The sequence below is a fragment of the Glycine max genome, chromosome 4 (assembly GCF_000004515.6).
Source record: "Glycine max cultivar Williams 82 chromosome 4, Glycine_max_v4.0, whole genome shotgun sequence".
Taxonomy (NCBI): Eukaryota; Viridiplantae; Streptophyta; class Magnoliopsida; order Fabales; family Fabaceae; genus Glycine; species Glycine max.
The window spans coordinates 714,973-732,535 of record NC_016091.4 but is presented as its reverse complement, the minus strand read 5'-3'; the positions used below and the strand labels follow the sequence as shown (position 1 = coordinate 732,535).

General features: G+C 34.5%; 1 protein-coding gene across 2 annotated transcripts; it reads right to left on the bottom strand.

Annotated features, from left to right (window-relative positions):
• Positions 1-877: 877 nt before the first annotated feature.
• On the bottom strand, positions 878-15,701 carry LOC100812720 (kinesin-like protein KIN-7D, mitochondrial). 2 transcript variants are annotated; one of them, XM_006577846.4, is made up of 25 exons: positions 15,012-15,701; positions 14,780-14,877; positions 14,529-14,618; positions 14,190-14,242; positions 12,750-12,815; positions 12,352-12,405; positions 12,105-12,164; positions 11,487-11,565; positions 10,945-11,012; positions 10,529-10,585; positions 10,327-10,431; positions 9,756-9,860; positions 9,429-9,536; positions 9,210-9,341; positions 8,915-9,097; positions 8,644-8,814; positions 7,250-7,390; positions 6,842-6,961; positions 6,686-6,736; positions 6,465-6,512; positions 6,103-6,249; positions 5,137-5,868; positions 1,494-1,623; positions 1,289-1,376; positions 878-1,195 (listed from the first exon to the last, which is right to left on the bottom strand). In XM_006577846.4, exons 1-24 carry the CDS (start codon positions 15,341-15,343, stop codon positions 1,294-1,296), a joined length of 3,213 nt encoding a protein of 1,070 aa, XP_006577909.1. In that variant the 5' UTR covers positions 15,344-15,701; the 3' UTR covers positions 878-1,195; positions 1,289-1,293. The 2 variants fall into 2 exon arrangements, with proteins under 2 accessions (XP_006577909.1, XP_014629882.1); XM_014774396.3 differs by lacking the exons at positions 878-1,195; positions 1,289-1,376 and having other exon boundaries at positions 1,601-1,729.
• Between the last annotated feature and the right edge of the window lie 1,862 nt (positions 15,702-17,563).

Sequence of the window (17,563 nt, the reverse complement as noted above, 5' to 3'; positions counted from 1 at the left end):
AAAGATGTTCATACTTATTCACAAACACTCACCTAGTGTAATTGGTGTTATTGGCAACAGAGATTGTAACTAATGATTAAATGCATACGATTTGTTTAGATAAGCTTATCTAAAAGGATTTTTAGAATAAGATCAGTAAAAAATTAAATAAATTTCTCCCAAAATCAGTTTATATATAAGTTAAAAATCATCTTTTAAAAAAGTTTTAAAACTTCTACTAATTTTAACCTACGAAAAAATTATTAATTTTTTTTCTTAGTTTTTTCTCAAGAATTTGGGTAAATATATGTAAATAATCCCGAATTTCACCGCCTGAACATGAGTTCAGGAGGTTCAATGCCATTTAACCATGTGTTATGTTTAGTTATCAACGTAAATTTTAATCTAAACGTATGAAATGTATGCCTTTCCAAAACATAGGCTAGGAGTCTTGAATTGGTGATCGTGGGCAACCACCCTCTTCAAGGAGATCTCCCCAGGAATAGAGTCTTCTTGAATAACCATGTAAAAAACAAATCCATAGCCTATAGTACCTTGCCTAATCCTCTGCGTATATCTCTACTATCCTTCAAGATTCTAGACATATCACTAATGTGCTGCCCGGTAATAGTTTTAGTACCTTATTATATATCCCTTCTTATCCTTAAATGATATTACAAACTATAGATAACTTTTGTGCAAGAGACTCATGCCGAACGTCAAGGAAGTTGGTGACCTGACCGAAGTCCCGGTGAACGGTGGTCATAACTATAATGGAACTAAGGTAGTGAAATTCCTTGTCGGGTGTGAAACTTCCGATAAAACTCGGAAGTGGAAAGAAGCTGTATGTATCGCAGTGAGACAGTATTATGCACAAATTGCAGCAGGAGAGAATCAGTAAGAAATCTCACAGCTCTTACACTCAGCAAAGAACATACAGAGGATGGGAAACAAAATTCTGCTGGATTACATAAAACAAACGTATATTGTGCACATGTACTTCAGCAGTGCTGTTTACACCTTTTTCTTTTTACATTCTTTCTCCGCACCCCTTTGTCCCCCCCCCCCCCCCCCCCCCTATAATACAGTTCCCCTGGGGTAGTATAAAAGAAAGAAGATATTGATATATCTTTTAAACGGATTTACATACAGGCAAACTAATAAAAGAATTGCACCCGTAACAGCATGGAGTATATTAATTCAATGGGATAGAGCCCTGCAACAAATGAAAGGCCGAAAATGAAACACGTTAATGTTTTTACAGCATTTGAATAGAGTTCATAAAAATATTGTAAGATAATGGCAGGACCTCTGTTATGTAAAAGCAAAAATCCTATCTGTAATATTTGTGCGGCATATTGGACACTCAGAACAAGCAAGTGAACAAGATTTACACACTGCAAGATGAAACAACAGGCTAAAAATATTCAGACAAAAATTGTAAATCCAAAAAAGAAAAATCACCAAGAAATTTTTAGGGTAAGAGATTCAGACAAAGTTAGGAAGAGACTTACAACAAAAATGTCGGCATGGAAGCAGAATTGCTGCAGTTGGAGATTCAAAACATACTTTACAAACATGGGAATTTGCATCGCCGTTCCCAAGGTACTTGAGTTCTTTTTCCTTCATTTCTTGCATGCGCGCCTGAAATCATTAATCTCACTGAATCTTTGAAGACCTTTCAGCATAAGTTATAAACTTTTGCAGTAAATATCAAAAAATTATTTGTTTTCTCAGACCTAACCATCCCCTGTCCAACAAATTCGAAAATTACAGAGATTGAAAGTTACACTCGGGTGTCTTAACAGTTTGAACATCTAGCAATATCTTTGATGTATGTTAGAACATTTGAAGTGTCTCAAATGATCTATTAAGGCATCCATATTTCTTGATTTATTTCCTTAATTAGGATTAGTAAATCTTGTCATCTAAATGGATTTAGGACTTGTATTCTGCACTTGACCATAATATAAACCAGAAACACAATTGCACGCTGCGAAAGCATCTTAATGTTTTACAGAAAAAAAAAAAATAGTAATTAGATATATTAAGTTAAAGAAAGTGATTCGTCCCAATTTATATCCATAGAAATCTAATTGTTTCTTATTATTGGATGATTGCAAGAGATCAATTTTTTATTTGCCTTTCTCGTGACTATCATTACAATAAGGAATTAGTTATTATATTTACTTAGGGATGACAAAAAAATCTACACATGCAAATATCTATGGATAAAATTTATTATAAATAAATGATAGATACTTTAAATGGATACTCGCTGTCGACAAATATGGATATCTTTTATCCGCTCGTTAATGGATAGGGTGAGTATCATAGTACTGGTACCGTGGATACTCACTACCCGTTAAATTACACAAATACCCTATATATATTACAAAAGTAACATTTATATTCATATTGATTCATTGTTACAATTTTCTAATGAATTTATTTTCTTTTTCAGGCTCCTTAAAAATGAAGATGGATAAAATGAAACTGAATACAATTATAGAAGATTTGGTTAACGAAGATGTTAGTACTTAGTAGTTTTTTAATATTTTATTCCATATTCTAACTATCATTATATTAATTGTTATTGATATTTATTTTGATCTTGTTTGTTTTAAGTGTCAAAAGTAAAGTTAGTGATGAGGGAACCATTAACGACTTTGTAATTTAGACTTATTGAATTATGTATTTTTAATTTATTATAATCTATATTTTTCTTTATATTTATGCTTTTGAGATATTGTAATTTTATTTATAGTTGTACTTTGGATTTATGTTTAATTCTTTTGTATTGTTTTTTTTCTTGATGGATATGGATATGACTCTAGCAGTCTAGACACAAGAGAAGAGGACCGGAACTATAAGTACTATCGTCGGATTCAGAAACAGGAAGTAAAGGAAGCGTTGAAAAGAATGAGTAATGGTAAGGCGGTGGGGCCAGACAACATACCTATTGAAGTGTGAAAAACTCTTGGAGATAGAGGTCTTGAGTGGCTCACCGAACTCTTTAACGAAATTATGAGGTCAAAACGCATGCCGGAGGAATGGAGGAGAAGCACGTTAGTGCCAATCTATAAGAACAAGGAGGATATACAAAATTGTACAAATTATAGGGGAATCAAGCTCATGAGTCATACCATGAAATTATGGGAAAGAGTGATCGAACGGAGATTAAGAAAGGAGACTCAAGTTACTGAGAATCAATTTGGTTTCATGCCGGGAAGGTCGACCATGGAAGCGATTTATTTATTACGGCGGGTGATGGAGCAATATCGCATGGCCCAACAAGACTTGCACTTGATTTTTATTGACTTGGAGAAAGCGTATGATAGAGTGCCTAGAGAGATTCTGTGGAAAGCTCTAGAGAAGAAAGGGGTTAGGGTTGCATATATTCGAGCTATCCAAGATATGTATGATAGGGTATCGACTAGTGTTAGGACACAGGGTGGAGAGTCAGACGATTTTCCCATCACAATTGGTTTACATCAAGGGTCAACCCTTAGCCCCTACCTTTCTACCTTAATTCTGGATGTCCTCACGGAACAAATCCAAGAGATAGCGCCGAGATGCATGCTTTTTGCAGATGACATAGTCCTCCTTGGAGAGTCGAGGGAGGAGTTGAATGAGAGGTTGAAAACTTGGAGACAAGCTCTAGAAACACATGGTTTTCGCCTAAGCAAAAGCAAATCGGAATATATGGAATGTAAGTTCAACAAAAGAAGGAGGGTTTTTAACTCAGAGGTGAAAATAAGAGACCATATTATCCCTCAAGTCACACGGTTTAAATATCTTGGGTCTGTAATACAGGATGATGGGGAAATTGAAGGGGATGTGAATCATCGCATTCAAACAGGATGGATGAAATGGAGAAAAGCTTCGGGGGTGTTATGTGATGCAAAGGTACCGATCAAGCTAAAGGGAAAGTTTTATCGGACTGCGGTAAGACCGGCGATTTTGTACGGAACAGAATGTTGGGCGGTCAAGAGCCAACATGAAAATAAAGTAGGTGTAGCGGAGATGAGGATGTTGCGGTGGATGTGTGGTAAGACTCGACAGGATAAAATTAGAAACGAAGTTATTAGAGAGAGGGTTGGAGTAGCGCCTATTGTAGAGAAGATGGTGGAAAATAGACTTAGGTGGTTTGGGCATGTAGAGAGAAGACCGGTAGACTCTGTAGTGAGGAGAGTAGACCAGATGGAGAGAAGACAAACAATTCGAGGCAGAGGAAGACCCAAAAAGACTATAAGAGAGGTTATCAAAAAAGATCTCGAACTTAATGATTTGGATAGAAGTATGGTACTTGATAGAACATTATGACGGAAGTTGATCCATATAGCCGACCCCACCTAGTGGGATAAGGCGTTGTTGTTGTTGTTGTTGTTGTATTGTTTTTTTTCTTGATTTTTAATTCATTAGTTTTGCTTGATGTTAAAAGTCCTTTTTGAAAAAAATGTTTTTCTTTTGTTTAATTTGAAGTATCCAAGGTATTCATTAATACCTACAGATATAAAAAAATCCACCATATTAACCAAACAGATACCTGTCAAACAAATGGCGAACAACAGACAAAAGTTTTCTCCAACAAGCGGGCAGCATGCAATCCATGTAATCCCTACCCGTGTCCGACCCTATCCATTTTCATTCATATATTTACTTCAAAGTTATTGAGAAATATTCTTGGTCAGTTTTGTATGTCTTCCTAATATAGGTTGGATATACTTCACTGATGTTTTTGGTATGTTTTCAATAAAAGAATAGGATTATGATATTGATAGTGCTCATTTAAACTCCCTAGTCTAAACTAATTGGATGCATAGATGCACCTAAAATAAAGGTTGTCACTCCTAATATTTTTTATGCTAATCACTCTAAAGACATGAAAGAGATAGATTGACTAGAATGGTCTATATAAAGACAATACCTATAATAGTTTAGTTAGCAAGATAAGTTGAAGTCAAGATTAATGGGTCAGTATTTTGTATCACAATCATATCATATCAATTAAATATCCCATTATTCAGGGTCTTGATTCTCTCTCTTTTCGTTCGTCCCTACCTAAAACCCTATAATTTCAAAACCAACTAAAGAAAATCAAATCAAAATTTTCTAGGACAAAGAAAAGTATAAATAACTGCAGAATAGGGTTACCTTGAGGCGAACAACCAAGGGCTCATCTTTGGGCATTTCATCATCTGGTTTTGGTGCATCCAAAAGCTGTTCCTTGGGAACAATATTACTTTCAACGTCATTAATTTTGGGATTATTTATGTGCTCTGCACCATCATTTTTTTTATCGATGTTTGATTCTGGGACAGCACCCCCTTCTTTTTTTAACTTAGCAACAAGGACCCACATATTTGCTAAATCGTTCTCTAAGGCTTCTTCTCTTTTCTTGGCCTCTTCAGCTTTTTTCCGGTACTGTTCTTCCACAAATTCCTTCTCGGCTAATGCAGCTTCCAGAGCTGCCTCTCGTTGTTTCCTTGCCTGTAGTTCCATCTTCAAATCATCAGCAACAAGACTCCATGACTCAAAATCATCTACACCAGCTCCTGAAATTTCACTAGCACGGCTAGAAATCCTCCCCTTCCTTCCAGCTCTTGGATCGTTGTACTTGCGGTTGACACCATTAACCGTTTGCATGACAGCACTACGAGAGTTGACCAGGTCTCGCGCGGCCATCAATTCTTTTTCTAACTTTGCATTCTGCAATGAAAGTTTTGTCACTTCCCCAGCCAAATTTTTCAGCTCCACAGCAGCTGCAGAGGCCAGTTCTTTGGCATAAGAAGCTTCTTCAGAGAGTTTCTGATTCTGCACACGCAACCCACTATTCTCTTCTGACAAGTGAACTTGCCCTAGCTTTAGCTTTTCATTTTCAATTTCCTGAAAGTAGGGAAGAGAAGTGTCAATTTAGTACATAATGCAACACTGAAGCCTTGAATGACTTAAAATATCAACCCTAAAAGCGGATTTCATTAATAACTATTGATAAAAGGCGGAGGTACAAAAATCATATAAACGAAGGAAAGAGAAACAAACAGAAACCAAATGAATGGAATTAAAAAACATATAAACCATTCAAATGTGCTACTTCAAAAGCAACAAATTCCCAGTTACCTGGGATTGTATTTTCTTTTTCATGTCATCAATGTGTTCTCCTGATGCACACTGTTCAGAAGACACTGACGATGTACCACTGTTAACTGCTGCCAGTTGCTGCTCTAGCTGCCTCACCTTTTCTTGCAACTCTCTGTTTTCAGAACTCTGTTAACAAAAGAAGAATCGAAGAGGGTGATGGTCAACATAGAAACTTTTACACTTATGAGGTTTCCATCATCTTTAACTTCAGCGAGGTAAAACTAAAAAGAAAGGGATGACACATAAGGATCCAAGTAAACTTGCTAAGCTTAAATTAAAAGTGAAAAAAAAAAGGTCAAAATGTTGAGAAAATAGCAACAAAAAAAAAATCAAGCACGTACCTTATCATTTAACTGTTCCTGAAGGACACGGTTGTCGGCAGATTTTAGCTACAAATATTTTAAAAAGACAAATTAATTTATATGAAAGAATGATCAATGTTGACTATGGAGTATGCTGAACATGTATAATGCAATTGCCAAATACTTGGGAGAGGGGGGCACAATTTTGGAAGCAAAGGGACAGCTGAAGAACACCCTAACAAAGCTAAAGTACTACTCACCTCCAACTCAAAGGCCTTTTCATTACATTGAGTCATTAACTTTGTGACTGTCTGTAATAACAAACATAAAGAAAAGGTATAAATGAGCCTTATCAAAGCATTTACAAGATGCAGCCTTCAAATCTATATTATTAATTTTAATACCAACATCACTACCTGCTGCATTTCAACTAGTGATGAATTAGCCACAGGAGATTCTTCAGTCTCAATTAATCTTTGTTCTAGCACCCTCATTTGCTTCCTTTTTTCTTGGATCTCACGTTCCAAATTCTCAATCTGTAATTAAGACAGCATTTTTCAAGAAGAATATGAATAAAAAATACAAGCATTTCAATAATGAAGACTGTAAATGTAAAGGCAATCAGAACACTTGCACAATATTGTTTGGCATCAGTAAACACATCAAACAAACTTGATTGACATTATAGGAACTACAAACATGTATTTGGAGACATCACCATTGAGGAAAATAAAAAGATTGGGGAGGAAGTTACTGATTAATAATTTCTTATTGCATTTACGCCAACATATTTCAGTGTGACGTTTGAAAGCAAGGCAAAATACCTGAATTTTGGAGCATTCAGGGTCATGTACCGATTGCTCCATCAAGCGCTTCAGAGTGCTGGTACTGAAAGCAATATCGCCGGCTAGCATTTTGACTTGTTCAATAAGAAGATCCTTCTGATCAGATGTTGTCATCCCACCCTACAATTCAATTAGCAGTCCCAATTAAAAATTTTAATAAAGCATACAGCAACCAACTACTTAAAGTAAGGAACCAAAATCAAATACAATTGTGTCTAGACAACATCCAAAGAACATTCTGTATTTAAAAGATCAAAGCAATTTTAGTAAAATGGACCTGTAACTCTCAAAGGATCAGAAATGGTGATTCTTACCATAGTTATTAGAATCTCACAGTAAGTGATTTTAATCACACAGTTCAATACAATTTGACAACAATTGTTGTGATTCTGTATCATCGAAATGAATTGCACAATTCAATAATTTATTTATTTATTTTTTTGCTTTTCTTTCACCAACTCTCAGCAGAGAAATTCAAAAGTCAAATAAGGTTAAAATGTTAAAAGAAAAGAAACAGAAGGAGCACTAACAAGTTCACCCTATTTGGTTATTCCATTGCTTTATTTTCATTTTTCTGAAACAGGGATTTTAGAGTCATTCAGGCATCCTGTTTGGTTATGTTGTTGCTCTGTATTCATTCTTCTAAAACAAAGGCTGCACACAACTACCACCTTACCATGCATACCTTACTTGGCTGTACCATATTATCATTGCTTTATTTTTGTTCTGACTTGTAACACATATGGTTTATGCTTTTGTTTTGTGAATCCTATAGTTAACTTGTTTTGCCAACTCATAGTTTAAAACGTATGAGAAGGGATCAAGTTACTCCAAAAGTAACTCTTTGAAAGTTACTCCTCATCTCACCATTTATTTTCTTGAAATCTAATGGTTAAGATTAACTACTCATTACAACCATTAGATTTGATAGCCTCCCGTCCCGTCTAATTCTATTGGATCACCACCATTGGTCATGTCATTCTTTATTCTTATACATGATCAATCCATCTTAAGAAACTCTCTTGGTGGAGGTATTTTAGACTAAGGTTTTGAAATGATGTGATTGCAATCCTACTTACATAAATTCCTGCCCTAGGATGCTCTAACTTGGATTGGAGTGTACATGCTCTATAGTCCTACTCCATCACTCAGGCCATTGACATCAACAAAAGGCAAAAAACCAACTTGACCCTCAGTAAATATTTTTTCTAAAGTTACTGAGTTGACAAAATGTAGAACCAGACTCCAGACTGATCCCATCTCAATGCCATGCCAGCTTTCTGAGAACTTTATTGAAAACAAAAATTGAGAGAGGTAATATGAAATATTAAAAAAATAACAGATACTGTTATAGAGAAGGATGATGAGTATACCACTGTCAATTTTGTTCTACTGATCAGTTCACCAGCTTGTGTTGATTCAGTAACAGTACTGCTAGCTGGGGAGAACTCTTCATTCCATCTACTAGATGATCTTTTATGTCTAACATCATGAAACAGATCTGATGACACTGCAGAAGAATCTTTCTGACTCTCATTTTCAATCTGTAGAGTGAGGAGTTCAAAGTATACACACTTTCAGAATGAAAACTGAAAAAGATAGTAAAAAGACAATCTACATTATTTCACTGAAGGGTGAGCTCACATCATCCTCGCCAACAGAGTGACTTCGCTGATGGTTGGAAACATCAGTTAGATATCCAGGAATTGCATTCTTTGAGGAAACCAGAATGAGTTTGGTTAGCCTCTGGATCCTACTCATAAGAGCAGCCTTGGCTTCCTCCTCTTCTTCCAATCTTGATTGCATTTTCACTTGACCTTCTTCTAACTACTCATATATATTATATGATAGAGAAGCAAATATGGTTACACAATCACAGAGAGCAAGTGTAACAACTAACAACAACAATATGAAATGAATATCAGAGAAGGCTAAAAACCTTTTGCTTTAAGGTCAAAATTTCCTCATGATTGACACCAACTAGCATCCCCTTCCTTAGTTGATCAAGTTCTAGTTTGAGGAATGAAATTTCTTTCTGGTATTTCTTAATTAGAGATTTCTCATCAATAATCTGTTAACAAATAATTCCACAGTGAATCAGGAACCTTTCATGCTAATAGGCATGCAATTCTATAGATAATCACTAGCTTCAGCAAACCTTATTACGTGACGCATATATTTCTACTCGTTTTGCCCTGCTGGCAAACTTCAAGGTATTATGAGTTTCCTCCATATTACTGGATGCTGGAGTTACTGTGCATATAAGCTGAAATTTTCACATTGAAACAAATTTTAAAGTGGTACTTATGTAAAGACAATCTAACATTGCAGGAATAAAGTGAAAGAAAAGAAACTAGAATAGCCATAGCCTTACTTAAGAATCATATTCAAATAGAATAACTCAGCAACTATACAGAGTAAAAGAGACAGAAAAATACAACTAAACCATATAATCATTAAAAATGGTGTAGAACCCAGAACTCACTGAAACATGGCCATGTCCACCAAGAGAAGATTGCAGGAGGCGGGTTAGCTTTGAATCTCGATATGGAACATGAGATGCCTTCCCCTCACTCAATTTTCCAATAACCTTCACAATGAAATCACAAAACCAAGAATAAATATATGGTCCCCCCCAAAAATAAGGGAAAAAAAATTTAAAAAGGTATACTATTTAATCCAATCCATTCCCACCAAAACAAAAAGAGAAGCCTATGCACTACTAGTCTATCTACAATGCAGGACTGTTCACTAACAGTTGGTCCGACACTTGTTTTATCAACATTTAACAGAATTAGATTTGTCAATAAAATTATTTTCTGGTTGCTTGCTTTACCCAAAAAAGAAGTTTAAAATGAATTAATTCCATGCAGTTATAAGTGTATCTTTTACAAAGATATTGCATGTCATACAACCAGTCATCTCAAGTGCAAACAAAATGACATAACCTCTCCCTAGCCAAAAATATAGAAATTACAAATAGTGATTTGAAGTTAAAACAAAATTTCATAACAAAACTACGCAATTGACAAAAACAGAAATTGTGTAACACCTACAGTTCCAAGTGTCAGAAGACTTTTGTTGATGTAAGATCCTTCCTTTCTTCTTAATCCAGTTGTTTCAGTTTTTGAGCTCTCAGATCCAGCCAAATCAATCAAATTCTAAAAGAAGAAAACAAACAAAAAAGACGTTGGACATAACTGTCCAATAAGTATAAATATGTAGATTTTGGGGAAGCAATAAATAATTTTCACATACTAGCTGAGAGAAGATGACTCCATCATAATCATCACCATGAGCACTGCTCTCTATCATCTGCAAATGTATTGGATAACAATAACAATAGAGCTAAGTTTTTTTTTATAAAAAAAAAAGGTAATAATAAACAGCTGACCTGAAGATGTCCATGACAGAAAGCCAAAATACATTACTTAATCATTAAACATTTCTGTGAAGCAATCATCAATCAGTTTTTAACAAGCAAGCAGAAAAGGCAAATACAGCAATCCACACAAGAATATACATGCATGCATGTAGCATGTTAGCATTTTTAAAACTTTAAAGCCTCAGGCATGATTCAGATATTATTTCTTATTTTCTTTATACAATTGAAGCAAGCGTAGAAAGGAGTTGTTTGATAACAATTTTAACACTACCGAATCAAGCATGCTTACCAGTGTAAATATTGTGTGACTCCGGCTGCTAAAGAGATTAAAATTGTTAGATCCAACATGACGATGCTCTGCCATATTAAAAGAAAAAAGAACTTATTAAAGAATGTTTCTCAGACCACCATCAGTCAAAAGACTCTGATAATATATAATACTCCCTCCATCCCTATTTATAAGACATTGTTTTGAAAATTTCTTGTCCCTTTTTATAAGACTTCATTTCAATTGTCTTGTGCATTAATTTTTTTTGACTAAAATGTCTTTATTTATTTTAATCCATAATTGAATGCTACTCTGAACTGTCTCTTTCTCTCTCCTATGGAGATTGGAGAAGACGAATAGGCTCCCAATAATGTTAAGGGTAAATTTAGAAAAATATTATAATTACAAACAAATTTAATGCTAATACCTAAAGTTAACCAATTTTCTTATTTCTTAATAAACGTAAATTAGTCAACAAATGTCTTATAAATAGGGGCGGAGGGAGTGTATAATTTTGAAAACAAATGGGAGGAAACATGTTACTATCATCTCAACATAAGTACCTTCTCCAGCAGCAATAAAAGAAAGTGCATGTCCGGGAGATAAAACAACTTCTTCCTTTATACCCTCCACATAAGTTCCCTGGAAAACAAGCCAACATAAAAACTCAAATACATACCCAATCAGACTACAGAAAGAAAATATATTGTTTCAACTTCAAAATTGGCAATAATTTCCTAAATTTTATTTGAATTACAAATGCTTTCATTTTCATTTCTTTAATAGAAACTATGACAAGTTATTTCAACATAGAAGTGAATGTTTTAATATACAAACACAAAACAACAAAAACGTAAATCTTCTAAGAATGAACATCATCACAATTACATTGTAAGGGTAGAAAAAGAAGGGCGGAGAAAAGAATAATGAGACTCAAAAATCAGAATTCACCAGGGACCAATTTATCATCCATGATCTCACCAAAGCAATTTTAAATTAAAGTTCATAAATAATACTTGCATTCCACATTCCAAGATGATTGGAAATATCAGTATTCGTGTATAAAAAGACAAATGAAAATAAAGTAAGAGACTCATCATTTAAAGATAGAATAGAAATAGTGAACCAAGTACTCTAAACAGATTTCAATTTAGATAAGAAATAGTAAGAATATACGAAACCTGTGCATCTTCTCTAACTCGCAAATTTTGGCCAGTTGGATCAAGTAAATCATTTATCACCTGATACCAAGAAGAAATAACAAAAATCTCTTTATTAAAAAAAACATTAACACACAGAGACAATATAACAAGCAACAAGCTGACAATCAATGCCACATTGTGGTAGAGACGAGATGAAAAATTTAAGGCAAGTACTAGACCATGTTCAGCACAAAAATGATGGAACCAACGATATTCTGTCATTTACCTCATTGTATATTTCTAAATATGACACTCGGAGTAAGAATTCTCTTCCTGGGGTCTGCAGTAAAAATACAATTAGACACTCCAAGCAAGATGATGTAAAATATATTTAAGATGGAATACTTTGGAAATCAAGTCAAGTTGAAGCAGCAACCATTAACTACTATCAAGCAGAACATAGAGCTCAAGTATACTTGTAAATAACTAAAAGGAGCACAGAGATGGCCATTTACAGGAGGAAGTAAGAGAGTGACACACATGATACACACAGAGAAACTATTAACAAAAGATACAGCGATCTGACATGACATTAAAGCATAAACTTATAATGACAGCAATGGCATAAGGCCAGATATGTAATTTAAATAATCAACAACTACTAATCTTGCAAAATAATCTTACATCTTGGATCATACTGAAAACATCCTTTATAGCCAGTGGTATGAGACCAGGAGAATTTTGGTCTCCCTGCACGTTATTATTGAAAACAAAATTAGAGTTTAGAGACATAACTGGAGAGATCATGTCTATACAGAAAGTATCAATTAGATAATGCAGTATAAAGGCATAAAGTATTTTAAGACAGAAGCAAGAAACATGACAAAGAAAAATGTGGTAAGATTGTAAACAGAACTATAAGTTAATCAAGCATTACCAAGCAAAAGCATGCTACAATGATACCAAATTTAAAACTTTTACAATAGACCTACTAATAGATTATACAAATGACTGCAACTTACAATAAGTATGCAATTAACCATAATGTATCACCATCCTTCATAAGCCTTATGTAACATGCATATAAAGAGCAGTACAAGTCACCCAAGAAGATTTCTTATCATGTTAGAGCTCGGTAACAGATTTTCTTTGAGACCAAGTTACTTTATAACATCTTACTTTCTACAGTTCAACAAGTGGGAGTGAAATTGAAAGTGCTATTCTAAGGCTATGTTAAATGGGTAGCAAGAATAAGCTATCAAAACTACATATACTGGATGGAAATAAGAAGTTAAAAGTGCATCTATTATAAAGAATGCACACTGTACATGTCAAGGTAAAAACTGGCAGCCAGACGATGTTTCAACTCAGGCTCTAATCTCAAATCAAATGTTCAGTTCAAATGTGATTTTCAGAGCTAATTCGCATTAGAATACAAAATTCCTATACTTTCTTGTAATGTATTCTTTATACACACACCTTTTAACTTAAACAGAATCATAATTCTAGTTGCAAGTTTTCAGCACTGCTAATATGACATTTTTCAATTTCCAGCAGAAATTATCCTAACCCTACAAGTTGTTTCACACTTTCACATGTAATTTATCACTAACATAAGTGCTTAGTAGGCAGTTTACCAGATTGTGTTATACCAAAAACTAGTTAACTATCTATCCTCCCTAGTGTCCAGAGAAACTATGTCAACCATAAGTGGACCAAAACCCTTTAAACATCACCGAGAAATAAACCTTCCGAGAAGGTATCCTTGGCTACAGAAACATCAAACAACGGCTGGAGCAATAATATTGTCTTTATTCTCCAGAAAAAGAAAAAATTATAAAAAATTCAATGTTTACAAGCAATAGATGTCAAATGGCATATGTGCTGCTGTGTTGAAAAATATAAATCAATACAAAATCATTAACTTGTTGACACGAACCTTGTTTGACAAATAACCAACACTAGAAGAAAAGAAAATCTGTATAATTTGAATGACACACAAGTTGCAAATTTGCAACATGGTGATTGACGAAAGGAGATACATGACACTTGGATTTTCAGCACAAGACATCAAATGAAAACAAATAGGAAAATCAAATCGGTAAATCAAGGAATGACACTTACATGCATAGTATGTGTCTTACCACTACTTGTCACACCATAGGCAAACACAGTTCCTGCAATGTTTAGAATAAAGTTATCTTTCATCCACCAAAAAAATTATTTAACAACAAAGAAGAAAATAACTTCCAAATTCAACTGAATCCAAATCCATTGGCCACTCTAACACTAAACCAGAATACAATTAACCAGTTCGACCTGGTTATTCAAGTAGAGCCTAAACCAGTATATAACCATAGCAGCTTTCGTCAATCCATTAAAATGAATTGATAGTACCAAAATCAGACTCTGCTCACATCACATTGTCATTTTGTCTTAAATAAAAAAACCAGCATTCCATACCATTGACCCCCTCCATGGCAGCCTTCACTACAGGTTTTGCTGCCACTTCATACACTTCGTCTGAATTGGTATGTGGTCCAAAAACTCTATCTGCCACAAATTAAATCAGAATTCTAAAATTAACATTCACAATTTCTAAGCTGAAAGCAAGATCAAAGTCAATTTTCCAGTAGAAGCCTATTTGACTGATCGGGAAATCAATCAGAACGGATAACAATAACATCACACGAGGAAGACAATAAAAACAATACCAAATGCATAAGCAGTAGCTGGATTATACTCATTTCTGACAATCTTTTCGCCATCGGCATACCATGCGATCTCGTCCCCTCTCTGATACTCCCTTTCACTGCAACCGAACCATTCACTCGTTCAGTGAGTAGTGACATTCAATCCTCGGATAACAGAAATACCAAAATCAAACGATTCAATCGCGCAGCGAATGGATCTGAAAGCACAACCTCAGATCTAAGCATTAATTACCTCAACGGCCTAAACCGAATCGTGACCGAAATGCTATCGCCGGTCCTCGAAGAATCCACCACCGGCTCCGCAATCAGCTCCTCAGCTCCGAACGCCACCGGAGAACGGGCGGCGTAACCGCGCGAGCCGTGATACGCCGACTCGCTGCGACCGCGACTCGGAGTCATGGATCGGCCTCCGGAGTTGAAAAACGAGGACGTGGAGGAAGAGCTGGAGCGAGGCATTAACCTTCCGTTGGTGAAGGAAGAGGACGAAGAAGTGGAAGAGTAAGGAGTCGAAGGTTTTCGGTAAGAAAACGGTGAGCTACTCCTTGCGCGCGAGGAAGAAGCCATTGAGTTCTCTCACTCGCTGACCGAGTTAGTGACTCAGTAGAAACCACCAAAGCGAAGAAGCCACGCAGCGAAAGGGGAAGAGAATGTGTCAGAACTCACACATGGCTATGCAAACAAAAGAGAGCAATATTTGGTTCTCAACGCTTTTCATTTTTATTTTTCTCCGTTGCTTCCTTTCGATGGTTTGGGATATTATTCTATCAGACAGATGGAGGAAAACACGCACGCACGCACACAGAGACAGATTGTTTCGTCTTCTTTAGAGCAGAGGAACTATCAGTGAGGATGAATCGGGGCCGAGAAAACGGAGAAGAAGGTCGTCAGAGTTTAAATTTAATTTTTCTTTTTAAAAAAATAGTTTTGAATGAGAGGACAGGGGATTTTAAAATTTATTTTATTGGAAAATTAATCAATTTTGTTTTATTGGAAATTGGATTTGATTTGGATTTTACCGAATCACAATGACAATGTAGCGGGTGAAAAGAAGGGTTTAAATTGAATTGAAGTGTTTGGAAGCACCCGCGCCGCGCACGATAAAATCGAGTGGCGACGAAATCCTTTCAAAAATAAAAACGTGAAATTGAGCGGGAATAACTGCGGCCGCCAATCAATTCATTCATGAGCAAAATACATAAACATCTCTATAATTTAGATATATTATAAGCATGTCCTTTCCTGTTTAATCCTTACACAAATATTTATTATTTTAGAATTTCAGTTACACTAATATTCTTTTCTAGATGTTAATTTCGTTTATCCATAATAATTACATGATTCTTTAAAATAATTTTTATAAAAAAAATATTCATATTTCCTTTCACGATCAAACTTTTTAGGAATTTTTTATATCTTTTTTGGTTTTTACGTTGATTCCTATTGGTTAAATTAATTTTTTCATAAGAGGTGATAACAACCATTTGTCAGATGTAATGTAATATTTTTTATTGCAAATTTAAACAAAGATAACCACCATTAGTCTTTCAATAAAATCAATAAGCACGATAATAGTTTATTAAGAAAAATAAAATTGCTATCTATAATTTGGAGATAAATTATTAAAATTTCATCAAATAAGTATTATGCATCTAGTAAATTGTCTGGATCCCCTCTATAACAACTTGAATTTCAGCTCCATGCTAGTGTTCTTGTTCTCCCATTTTTCATGTAAATATATATGATGAATATTCTTGGAATATAGTTGAAGCATTTGTTTATTTGGAGGGAGTTTAAATTTTAATTCATTTACAATACTAAAAATCATACTTATGAATGTCAATATCGACCCTACAAAATGAAACATAATTTTGGTTTTTCATTGATGAAGAAATCTCAATAGGAAGTTGACGAAAATCCCAAAGTTGTCCAAATACAAGAGCCTATGACCAGGAGTAGGACCAAATAGTCAGAAAATACCCTCCAACGAAAGGTATCAGCCATACTTGACAAGGTCCAAGTGGAGAAGGATGTAGACTTACATGCACTACCAAGAATCTTGTTTGTTGTTGAAGGCCCATGTCAAATATTTATCTATTTTTTTGTAATTTTAATTAAATAAAATTAGTGTCTTTTCAGTTGCACCTCGTCTACACTGTATGTATTGAACTTATTTTTAAGAAAAGGGACTTTTGACATTTTGAGAAAATACGTGTGTATTTTTGTGAGAACATTTTTATTGATTTCTTATTAAATTAATCTCGAACTTATCAAAATAGTCCTTGTGGTGTCTATCTTGACTTATTTTCCATCTCTGAAAGTAGTGTTATCTCCACTCCTAATAAAAATCACATCAAAAGCCAACTACTTATTTTAGATCACATTAATGTCTGTATATACAAAAATTATTGTTTAATAAGGTCAAGTGAAACACCTATGTAATATAACTTCAATGAAGATGGTGGTCATCGAACTCGAGAAATAACTCAAACTCCAGCAAAATACATTTTGGGAGTTTTAGAACATGCGAGAGAGCAGTGAAATAAGGGATTTCAAAATTATGAAAGATAATTTTGATCTTTCACAAACACACTAACAATATTAATTAACAAATTCGGTTAAGGATACAAAAGAAATACATTTTAAAAGAGAAAATATACATATAATATGTTTAAACATAAGGGAGTGTTTGTGGAATTTGTTCTTCATTCATTTTGTCAACAATGATAATAAGACAAAATTATAGTTTGAAATTTTGAATACTTATTAAGAACGAGTAAAATATTT